Source organism: Aethalodelphis obliquidens, unplaced genomic scaffold (assembly GCF_003676395.1).
Source record: "Aethalodelphis obliquidens isolate GAN/ISIS:26980383/991018 unplaced genomic scaffold, ASM367639v1 scaffold45, whole genome shotgun sequence".
NCBI lineage: Eukaryota > Metazoa > Chordata > Mammalia > Artiodactyla > Delphinidae > Aethalodelphis > Aethalodelphis obliquidens.
In genome coordinates, this window is record NW_020837989.1 from 4846971 (window position 1) to 4859405 (window position 12435).

General features: G+C 37.3%; 1 protein-coding gene across 2 annotated transcripts in view; it reads left to right on the top strand.

Moving 5' to 3' along the window:
* The window catches only part of FAM114A2 (family with sequence similarity 114 member A2), a 38211-nt gene extending 26729 nt beyond the window's left edge, over positions 1–11482 (top strand). For both annotated transcript variants that reach the window (XM_027081479.1, XM_027081480.1), the window contains exons 13-14: positions 7802–7855; positions 10150–11482. In XM_027081479.1, coding sequence (XP_026937280.1) covers positions 7802–7855; positions 10150–10251 — 156 coding nt within the window. In that variant the 3' untranslated portion in view covers positions 10252–11482. The remainder of the gene's footprint in view (positions 1–7801; positions 7856–10149) is intronic.
* Positions 11483–12435: the final 953 nt, after the last annotated feature.

The window sequence follows — 12435 nt, forward strand, 5'->3', positions numbered from 1 at the left end:
CCTTGTTGAATTGTCTTGGCCCTTTTTGTCTAAAATCAATTGACCATAGTCATAGGGATTTGTTTCTGGGCTCTTATTTCAGTTCCATTGATCTGTGGTATCCTATGCCAGTGCCATACTGTCTTGATTTCTGTAGCTTTGTAGTAAGTTTTGAAATCAAGAAGTGTAAGTCTTCCAACTTTCTTCTTCTTTTTCAAGATTTTTTTGTCTATTGGGGGCCCTATGCATTTCCATATGAATTTTAGAATCAGTTTGTCTATGTCTAACTGAATTTTGCAACTCGTTGTTCTTTTTTATACAGTCTTCAGTATATTTTGTGCTGCTTGCTCTCAAGACCTGTACTGAGAATGTAGACCTTGATAAGATAAAAATCCCAAAGTTGGATTCTAGTTTAAAGGGGCAGCGCCTTACTTAGACTATGGCAACTCTCACATTTTACAGTTGCCAGCCAGTAGGAGAGTTGTAATTAAAGCTAAAGTTTTTTTGTTTTGTTTTAAGGAATTGTAAAAATTTACTGAAGGTGTGTGAACTATGGAAGATGATTCAGACATCAGTAATCATGAATTGGCATAAAATCAAGGGCATTTTAAATGGACAGATAAAAATCACTTTGTAGTACACCAAACTCATACATACAGAGAACAGATAGGTGGTTGCCAGAGGCAAAGGTGAGGGCTGGGTGAAATGGGTGAAGGGGATCAAAAGGTACAAACTTCCATTTATAAAATAAATAACGTACAGCATGTACAGCATTGGGGATGTCATGTACGTCATGATACCTATAGTTAATAATACTGTATTGCATATTTGAAAGTTGCTAAGACAGTAGATCTTAAAAGTTGTCATCACGAGAAAAAAAATTACTTCACTGTGTATAGTGATGGATGTTGACTGGTCTTATTATCATCATTTTGCCATGTATGCAGATAGTAAATCATTAGTTTGTACATATGCAATTAGTATAGTGTTGTATGTCAATTATACCTCAATTAAAAAAAATCAGCATGTAGTTAAGGGTATAAGGGTCAGTGTGGCAGCAAAGTTATTCTGGGCCCTTAAATTTATTTTAGGTAAAAGCATGGCCCAAATTAATTCTTCTCACTTTGAGTTTAGATTTTTCCTATAAGGGATAATTCTGTGATATAGTTTCTCTTTTCCTCTTAGTATTTTCTTTAAAAGAGCTTCTGGGTTTCCTGAAGTTAATCTTCTGAGGCTAAAGTTTTCCATGTGTTTCATAAAGATACTTTAACCCAGCAAGTCAACTCTAAGATGCTAACACATGCAAGTATTAAATTTGCATTATTTGTCTCCACATTTTCCAAACAGCCCATCTTAAAAACGAGTTGAGTATTTTGAGCGCGTGTTTCATATCTGTATATTTTGTTTTAAAATTTTTCTAAAGTTTTTGTGGTCAAATATACCATTTCTATCTCCCTTCCAAAATGAATATACTTTTTAAAGTTAGTAAAAACTACAAAGGCAGGGCTTCCCTGGTGGCACAGTGGTTGAGAGTCTGCCTGCCAATGCAGGGGACATGGGTTCATGCCCCGGTCCGGGAAGATCCCACATGCCACAGAGCGGCTGGGCCCGTGAGCCATGGCTGCTGAGCCTGCACGTCCAGAGCCTGTGCTCCGCAACGGGAGAGGCCACAACAGTGAGAGGCCCGCGTACCGAAAAACAAAAACAAACAAACAAAAAACTACAAAGGCATACACTCTCAATTTGGATAGAAGGAAATTTAAAGCCCTTCTTGAGTCTGATCCAGACTTTCTCTATGCTTATATTTATTTTTGGGTATGTGTGGGTGTGTTTCAAAGTGGAGTCATACTTTATTTATTTTTGAATTTTTGAATTCTATTTAATGTATTTTTTTATACAGCAGGTTCTTATTAGTTATCCATTTTATACATATTAGTGTATACACGTCAATCTCAATCTCCCAGTTCATCACACCACCACCACCACCGCCCACGTCTTTCCCCCCTTGGTGTCCATACATTTGTTGTCTACATCTGTGTCTCAGTTTCTGCCCTACAAACCGGTTCATCTGTACCATTTTTCTAGGTTCCACATATATGCATTAATATACGATATTTGTTTTTCTCTTCCTGACTTACTTCACTCTGTATGACAGTCTCTAGATTCATCCACGTCTCTACAAATGACCCAATTTCGTTCCTTTTTTGGCTGAGTATTATTCCATTGTATATATATATATATACCACATCTTCTTTATCCATTCGTCTGTCAATGGGCATTTAGGTTGCTTCCATGACCTGGCTATTGTAAATAGTGCTGCAATGAACATTGGGGTGCATGACTCTTTTTGAATTATGGTTTTCCTGGATATATGCCCAGTAGCGGGATTGCTGGGTCATATGGTAATTCTATTTTTAGTTTTTTAAGGAACCTCCATACTGTTCTCCATAGTGGCTGTATCAATTTACATTCCCACCAACAGTGCAAGAGGGTTCCCTTTTCTCCACACCCTCTAGCATTTGTTGTTTGTAGATTTTCTGATGATGCCCATTCTGACTGGTGTGAGGTGATACATCATTGTAGTTTTGATTTGCATTTCTCTAATAATCAGTGATATTGAGCAGCTTTTCATGTGCTTCTTTGCTATCTGTATGTCTTCTTTGGAGAAATGTCTATTTAGGTCTTCTGCCCATTTTTGGATTGGGTTTTTTTTTTTTTTAATATTGACCTACATGAGCTGTTTATATATTTGGGAGATTAATCCTTTGTCCATTGATTCATTTGCAAATATTTTCTCCCATTCTGAGGGCTGTCTTTTCGTCTTGTTTGTAGTTTTCTTTGCAAAAGCTTTTAAGTTTCATTAGGTCCCATTTGTTTATTTTTGTTTTTATTTCCATTACTCTAGGAGGTGGATCAAAAAGGATCTTGCTGTGATTTATGTCAAAGAGTGTTCTTCCTATGTTTTCCTCTAAGAGTTTTATAGTGTCTGGTCTTACATTTAGGTCTCTAATCCATTTTGAGTTTATTTTTATGTATGGTGTTTAAGGAGTGTTCTAATTTCATTCTTTAACATGTAGCTGTCCAGTTTTCCCACCACCACTTACTGAAGAGACTGTCTTTTCTCCATTGTATATCCTTGCCTCCTTTGTCATAGATTAGTTGACCATAGGTGCATGGGTTTATCTCTGGGCTGTCTATCCTGTTCCATTGATCTATATTTCTGTTTTTGTGTCAGTACCATATAGTCTTGATGACTGTAGCTTTGTAGTATAGTCTGAAGTCAGGGAGTCTGATTCCCCCAGCTCTGATTTTTTTCCCTCAAGAGTGCTTTGGCTATTCAGGGTCTTTTGTGTCTCCATACAAATTTTAAGATTTTTTGTTCTACTTCTGTAAAAAATGCCATTGCTAATTTGATAAGGATTGCATTGAATCAGTAAATTGTTTTGGGTAGTATAGGCATTTTCACAATATTGATTCTTCCAGTCCAAGAACATGGTATACCTCTCCATCTGTTTGTATCATCTTTAATTTCTTACATCAGTGTCTTATAGTTTTCTGCACACAGGTCTTTTGTCTCCCTAGGTAGGTTTATTCCTAGGTATTTTATTCTTTCTGTTGCAGTGGTAAATGGGAGTGTTTCCTTAATTTTCTTTCAGATTTTTCATCATTAGTGTATAGAAATGCAAGAGATTTCTGTGCATTAATTTTGTATCCTGCAACTTTACCAAATTGATTGATTAGCTCTAATAGTTTTCTGGTGGCATCTTTAGGATTCTCTATGTATAGTATCACGTCATCTGCAAACAGTGACAGTTTTACTTCCTCTTTTCCAATTTATATTCCTTTTATTTCTTTTTCTTCTCTGATTGCCATGGCTAGGACTTCCAAAACTATGTTGAATAATAGAGGTGAGTGTGGACATTCTTGTCTTGTTCCTAATCTTAGAGGAAATGCTTTCAGTTTTTCACCATTGAGGATGATGTTTGCTGTTGGTTTGTCATATATGGCCTTTATTATGTTGAGGTAGGTTCTCTCTATGCCCGCTTTCTGGAGAGCTTTTGTCATAAATGGGTGTTGAATTTTGTGAAAAGCTTTTTCTACATCTATTGAGATGATCATATGGTTTTTATTCTTCAGTTTGTTAATATAGTGTATTGCATTGATCTGTTTGCATATATTGAAGAATCTTTGCATCCCTGGGATAAATCCCACTTGATCATGGTGTATGATATTTTTAATATGTTGTTGGTTTCTGTTTACTAGTATTTTGTTGAGGGTTTTTGCATCTATATTCATCAGTGATATTGGTCTGTAATTTTCTTGTTTTGTAGTATCTTTGTCTGGTTTTGGTATCAGGGTGATGGTGGCCTCATAGAATGAGTTTAGGAGTGTTCCTTCCTCTGCAATTTTTTGGAATAGGTTGAGAAGGATGGGTGGTAGCTCTTCTCTAAATGTTTGATAGAATTCACCTGTGAAGCCATCTGGTCCTGGATTTTTGTTTGTTGGAAGATTTTTAATCACATTTTCAATTTCATTACTTGTGATTGGTCTGTTCATATTTTCTATTTCCTCCTGGTTCAGTCTTGGAAGGTTATACCTTTCTAAGAATTTGTCCATTTCTTCCAGGTTGCCCATTTTATTGGCATAGAGTTGCTTGTAGTAGTCTCTTAGGGTGCTTTGTATTTCTGCGGTGTCTGTTGTAACTTCTCCTTTTTCATTTCTAAGTTTACGGATTTGAGTCCTCTCCCTCTCTTTCTTGATGAGTCTGGCTAATGTTTATCAATTTTGTTTATCTTCTCAAAGAACCAGCTTTTAGTTTTATTGATCTTTGCTATTGTTTTCTTTGTTTCTATTTCATTTATTTCTACTCTGATCTTTATGATTTCTTTCCTTCTGTTAACTTTGGGTTTTGTTTGTTCTTCTTTCTCTAGTTCCTTTAGGTGTAAGGTTAGATTATTTACTTGAGATTTTTCTTGTTTCTTGAGGCTTGTATTGCTGTAAACTTCCCTCTTAGAACTACTTTTGCTGCATGCTATATAGGTTTTGGATTGTCATGTTTTCATTGTCACTTGTCTCTAGGTATTTTTTGATTTCCTCTTTGATTTCTCCAGTGATCTCTTGGTTGTTTAGTAATGTATTGTTCAGCCTCCATGTGTTTGTGTTTTTTACGTTTTTTCCCTGTAATTGATTTCTAATCTCATAGCATTGTGGTCAGAAAAGATGCTTGATATGATTTAAATTTTCTTAAATTTACTGAGGCTTGATTTCTGACCCAAGATGTGATCTATCCTGGAGAATGTTCTGTGCATACTTGAGAAGAAAGTGTAATCTGCTGTTTTAGGAATGAATGTCCTATAAATATCAATTAAATCTATTTGGTTTCTTGTATCATTTAAAGCTTCTGTTTCCTTATTAATTTTCTGTTTGGATGATCTGTCCATTGGTGTAAGTGAGGTGTTAAAAGTCCCCCACTATTACTGTGTTACTGTTGATTTCCTCTTTTATAGCTGTTAGAAGTTGCCTTATGTATTGAGGTGCTCCTATGTTGGGTGCATATATATTTATAATTGTTATATCTTCTTCTTGAATTGATCCCTTGATCATTATGTAGTGTCCTTCCTTGTCTCTTGTAACATTCTTTATTTTAAAGTCTATTTTATCTGATATGAATATCGCTACTCCAGCTTTCTTTTGATTTCCATTTGCATGGAATATCTTTTTCCATCCCCTCACTTTCAGTCTGTATGTGTCCCTAGGTCTGAAGTGGGTCTCTTGTAGACAGCATATACATGGGTTTTGTTTTTGTATCCATTCAGCGAGCCTGTGTCTTTTGGTTGGAGCATTTAATCCATTCACACATTTAAGGTAATTATTGATATGTATGTTCCTATTACCATTTTCTTAATTGTTTTGGGTTTGTTTTTGTAGGTCCTTTTCTTCTCTTTTGTTTCCCACCTAGAGAAGTTCCTTTAGCATTTGTTGCAGAGCTGGTTTGATGGTGCTGAATTCTCTTAGCTTTTGCTTGTCTGTTCAGCTTTTGATTTCTCCGTCGAATCTGAATGAGATCTTTGCCGGGTAGAGTAATCTTGGTTGTATGTTCTTCCCTTTCATCACTTTCAAGATCTCATGCCACTCCCTTCTGGCTTGTAGAGTTTCTGCTGAGAAATCAGCTGTTAACCTTATGGGAGTTCCCTTGTATGTTATTTGTCATTTTTCCCTTGCTGCTTTCAATAATTTTTCTTTGTCTTTATTTTTTGCCCATTTGATTACTATGTGTCTCGGCATGTTTCTTCTTGGATTTATCCTGTATGGGACTCTCTGCACTTCCTGGACTTGGGTAGCTATTTCCTTTCCCATGTTAGGGAAGTTTTCAACTATAATCTCTTAAAATATTTTCTTGGGTCCTTTCTCTCTCTCTTCTACTTCTGGGACCCCTATAATGTGAGTGTTGTTGCTTTTAATGTTGTCCCAGAGGTCTCTTAGGCTGTCTTCATTCCTTTTCATTCTTTTTTCTTTATTCTGTTCCACAGCAGTGAATTCCACCATTCTGTCTTCCTGGTCACTTATTCATTCTTCTGCCTCAGTTATTCTGCTATTGATTCCTTCTAGTGTATTTTTCATTTGTTATTATATTGTTCACCTCTGTTTGTTCTTTAATTCTTCTAGGTCTTTGTTAAACATTTCTTGAATCTTCTGTATCTTTGTCTGCATTCTTTTTCTGAGGTCCTGGATCATCTTCACTATCATTATTCTGAATGTTTTTTTCTGGAAGGTTGCCTATCTCCACTTCATTTAGTTGTTCTTCTGGGGTTTTTTCTTGTTCCTTCATCTGGTACATAGCCCTCTGACTTTTCATCTCGTCTATCTTTCTGTGAATGTGGTTTTAGTTCCACGGGCTGCAGGATTGTAGTTCTTCTTGCTTCTGCTGTCTGCCCTCTGGTGGATGAGGCTATCTAAGAGGCTTGTGCAAGTTTCCTCATGGGAGGGACTGGTGGTGGGTAGAGCTGGCTGTTGCTCGGGTGGGCAGAGCTCAGTAAAACTTTCATCCGCTTGTCTGCTGATGGGTGGGGCTGGGTTCCCTCCCTGTTGGTTGTTTGGCCTGAGGCGACCCAACACTGGAGCCTATCCGGGCTCTTTGGTGGGGCTAATGGCGGGTTCTGGGATGGCTCACGCCAAGGAGTACGTCCCAGAACTTCTGCTGCCAGTGTCTTTGTCCTCACAGTGAGACACAGCCACCCCCGTCTCTGCAGGAGACCCTCCAACACTAGCAGGTAGGTCTGGTTCAGTCTCCCCTGGGGTCACTGCTCCTTCCCCTGGGTACTGATGCACACACTACTTTGTGTCTGCCCTCCAGGAGTGGAGTCTCTGTTTCCCCCAGTTCTGTCGAAGTCCTGCAGTCAAATCCCGCTAACCTTCAATGTGTGATTCTCTAGGAATTCCTCTTCCCGTTGCCGGACTCCCAGGTTGGGAAGGCTGACGTGGGGCTCAGAACCTTCACTCCAGTGGGTGGACTTCTGTGGTTACATGTTCTCTGGTTTGTGAGTCACCCACCCAGCAGTTATGGGATTTGATTTTATTGTGATGTGCCCCTCCTACCATCTCATTGTGGCTTCTCCTTCGTCTTTGGATGTAGGGTATCTTTTTTGGTGAGCTCCAGTGTCTTCCTGTCGATGATTGTTCAGCAGTTAGTTGTGATTCCGGTGCTCTCGCAGGAGGGAGTGAGAGCATGTCCTTCTACTCCGCCATCTTGAACCAATCATCATATTTTACCTATTGTTTTTTAATGTGCTATGCTCGCTTAACACATTATCCTTTGTTCTAGGTCAAGGAAAAGGCAGACGTCCTTAATCCGTTAATCACTGCAGTATTTCTAGAGGTTAGTAGTACTAATTGTTTTTTAAGTCTCTAACTTCTAGGGCATTATGTATTAATAACTCTTTAAGTTTTCATTTTTTGTTTTTTTCACTAGTTTAGCGTGTTGATGCAGATATGACCAAAATGGTGTATATTTTATCGTATTTCCTGTTCATTAATTATAAACCATAAAGATGAAGGTGCCAGGTAAAGTGCAGTGGAAGAAGCGGTAGGCTGTCATTACTTAGTACTACCCCTTTGTAATTAATGGACAATTCTCATTAATGAAACATCTTCTGGAGACTAGCTAGTAAACATGATGCGCTGAAAATTACAAATAGGCTAGCACTGCTCCTTAAAGGAGTAAGGTTTATGCAGAGGAGATTAGTTACAAAACAAAACAAAAGAAAACAAAACATTTTGTCATTTTCTTGCGCAGAAATTTGCTTTATTATGTCAAAAAGCTACCTGTGTTTACATAATCCGTGTCAGTTCATTAGATTTAAGAAGGTAGGTGGTTTAAGTCCATGGATGGATTATATTGCTGCCATGTATGATGCTTTCTGGATTCCATGATTTAAGAACTCTATCTTAGGACTTCCTTGGTGGCACAGTGGTTAAGAATCCACCTGCCAATGCAGGGGACACAGGTCTGAGCCCTGGTCCAATGCAGGGGACGTGGGTTCGAGCCCTGGTCCGGGAAGCAGAGCAACTAATAAGCCTGTGCACCACAATTACTGAGCTGTGATCTAGAGCCCGCAAGCCACAACTACTAAGCCTGTGTGCCGCAACTACTGAAGCCTGCATGCCTAGAACCCATGTTACACAACAAGAAAAGCCACCGCAATGAGAAGCCCGCACACCGCAATGAAGAGTAGCCCCTGCTCGCCGCAACTAGAGAAAGCCCGCGTGCAGCAATGAAGACCCAACGCAGCCAAAAATAAATAAATAAATTTATATTGATAAAAAGAGAAAATCACAGAAGACAGAAAAAGTGAAAGATAAAAAAAAAAACGAACTATCTTGTAAATTAATTGTGCAGAAATTTAGATGTTTGATGATTTGTTTAAAACATATTTATCTAAGTCTGAGGGGAGAAAATATATTTGATAATCAGTTAGGTTTTAAATATGAATTGAAAAAAAATTTTTGCCACCAGAGTGTTACTTCTTTAGTTTTAGATTCTTTTAAAATTACCGATGAAGAAATGCCTTTCATTCCTTAACTGCATAGTTTTCCTTTAATAGTCAGGGAAATTATTCTGATCACTTAAGCAATTTTAAAAAAATAAGTGTATGATTTAGTAGATGGCAGAGTGGTAGAGATGAAAGAAGTTTGCAAACCAGGAGCCCAGTCCTGTCCTAGGTCTCCCCTGATTTGCACTATGACCATGGACCAGGGGTTTACCTTCTTGGCAATCTTGTTATCTTTATATACAAAATAAGAGATTTAACTAGATGTGCTGTGAGGTCTCTTTTGGCTGCAAAACTTGGTATCAAACGTCACACTGAAGTTTAAACAGGGGTTCTTGCCATTGATAAATCAAAACAAGGTAAGCTCATTTGATATGGTTACCCTTTTGTTATTAGTTGGTTGTTCTTGCTTACAGATTTGAAACACTCTTGTCCTTGAAATTATACATTTTTATTTTAAGGTAATGAACTCTTACGCTTCTGGAAAGTCAGAACTTGTCAGATATAAATGAAGTCTGGCAAACTCTGAGCATAATGATTCCAAGTTTTTCATATGTCTCTTGTAGTACACAGAAACATATCTGTACTTTATCATCTTTAAAAGCAGTATTCCTTCTTTATCTTTTGTGAGCACCTGTCGCATGTTCACTGATTACGTTGAGTCCATGGAAGAAGAACAATCACAATGGACTAGAAATCCTATTGATGTAGGATTCATAGCCTTCTGAAATCCTCTTTGAGTAATTGACTAAAATGCTCTGATAGGATCTACCCATTCAATCAAGGAATAAATAAGCTTTGAATGCCGTATTTGAGCAAGATGCCAAAGAATGGCTATCATTCTAATGGGCAAGTTGGACAAAAATGGTGACATTCTTTTTTGGTGCTGTCATATCATTTTAAGAGCTAGATCAAAACAAACAAACAAACAAACAAAGAGCTAGATCATTCTTTCCCCTATAAGTTTAGTGAAATGGTTAAGTATGTATTCTTATTTGCCAGGCTACAGATATAGTTAGATTGTAAAAATTAATTTGTTTTTTTTGTTGTCTTATAATATATTTTCTCTTTTAAGTGACTGCAGTATTTTCTTTTTCTTATTTTTCAATCCTTATCCTTATAGGCATCAAACAGTGCTTCCTACATTCAGGATGCCTTTCAGCTACTTCTACCTGTGCTGGAGATCTCTCTTATTGAGAACAAGACTGAATTACCAGAGGCATGAGCTACAGGTCCAGAGGCCTTTGTCAGGACACTGAAGAACAGAGAAGATTCTAGCTGAGACTTGTGATGGCCAACAAATGCCACTCTTTTCTGGGTACCCCTGGAGAAGTGAGGGAGAAAGGTTATTTTAATATATAAAAATCCAGGCAGAAGAGCATGTTTAAGGAAGTTTGTTGCCTTCAGTGCTTGGTTGAAGTATTCAGGTCCTCACACTGCTCTTCCCAGTTGTTATAATTAATAAATTATTTGAAAAGAAGTTTTATACAAAGTTAAAAAATAATAGCTCATAAGGTTAAGGGGACACTCAGGCAAAAATATTCGTCTTTCTTTGACAAGATGCAAAACACTAAAAATTTTGCAGTGGCTGTAATTTTGCATTCCATGGATGTAATTGGTTGTTAAGCAAGAGGAAAAGGAATTCAGTATTCTGGAATTCATGTGCTTGATCTATTAATGCCATTTTCTTTCTCCTCTCTATAATAAAATCTATGGCTTTAAGAAAATCGAGTATATATAAACTCTGTAATGATTACCCTTTATTACATGAATTCTTAGAATTGGTTAGAAAGTTTCATCTCCTCTTTAATTCTCAGTAGATATTTGGCATTGAAGAGAAGCTTATAGAATATACTTAGAGCCACATGAATGAACTATAGCAAGGTGCCCTTTGGCTTCAAATTGCTTTCCCACCACAAGATGACAAGCTTCAAGTTGTAGTTGACCCCCCTTTACGGGATTCATGACCAATAAATGCAATTTAGAGAAACAGTTTCATGTTTGCAGATATTCTGAGTCTCCAGGATGTTTTTCATGCATACTCGATATGCAGGATAAATTCTGTAATAGCCAACTCCAAAGGAGTGTTGAAGCTCTTTCAATGATGGGGATTTTGTTGTTTGAATATTGTTGAAGTGGACTGTAGAGTCCCATAGAAATGATGTTTATGTATAACAGGATTAAGACAGTTTATTTTTCCTCATTCTTTTTTGTTTCTTTTAATGTATTCTTTAGCATGTTTATAAATATAACTTTTATCTTTCATATCTTAAGCCTTCTTTTGCTTTGTTCAACAATCTAAAAGACTTATAGGTTATCTTCTTCCTGAAAGCTATTTTGGTATCCACTCTTTTAAAAAAAAATTCTCCAACTTTGTGGGTTTTAATGATTCAGGTAACTTTTGTGAGCTCTGCCCCTTATCTTTTAAAACCTTTAAATAAAATATAATAATCGTGTCAGTTGATCCTTTTATTTAGTTTTGCAAATGTGAGCCCCAATATCTTCTCAGACCACAGAAATAGCAAAGCGAACCTATAACAGGTTGATATCAAGACTATTTCTATGTGATCACCTTATGTGGGGTAGGGGGCAGTTTGTTAGCAAGGAGGAAAATAAGTAGATTTGGACTAAAAAGATACACCAACATCACTAAAATGTTACTCTGCTTATATTCTGTTCTAACATGATGAGAAAAGGTTTTGAATATTTCTTTTTATAGAAGCATTTAACCCTTCCCAAAGTGAGTAATTCTGTAATTTCAGAAAAACAGTTGTGTTGTGGTAAGTAAAGCTGGTGTCCCCAGCCCTAATTTGTGCCTCAGGCCCAGTTGCTGTGTCTGAACCTGGATCCCTGAGGGTGGTATTTCTTGAGTAAGGTTTAGAAACTGGCCACACTACCTACTACCTGTTCAGATTCTCATATAAGGGCAGTTTGCAGTTTTTACTCTTTGATCTGGAAACACATCTAAGGTTTTTCTTTTAAGAAGAGGGGTATAGATGTGGGGGATAGAACAGTGACTTTTTATGCCTGTCCAGATTGCAGCCCTCAGTTTCACCTGTTTTAGATTAGACCTTACAAAAGGCCATTGTGAGTCACTGTCTCTTCTTTCTCTCTCATCCCTCTCATCAGGTTTGCCCACCCACTCACATGTGTTTTAGTGGATTTAGGAGACCACCAATGAAATGATGAAAGGACCGATGAATTCTGAGTAACAGTTACCTACCTTTCACCTAGCATATAATGAAAAAGAATGAAAGTTCTTTGATTCAGTAGAGTAAGGGAAGTAAGAGCATAAACATTCATTGATAGGTGGAATAGGTAGATTCAGGGGACTCATTGGAACCTGTTGGATTATGGTGATGGTTTTTGGATGGTGCATGCTTCATTATTCCATTTGGGGTGAGTACAT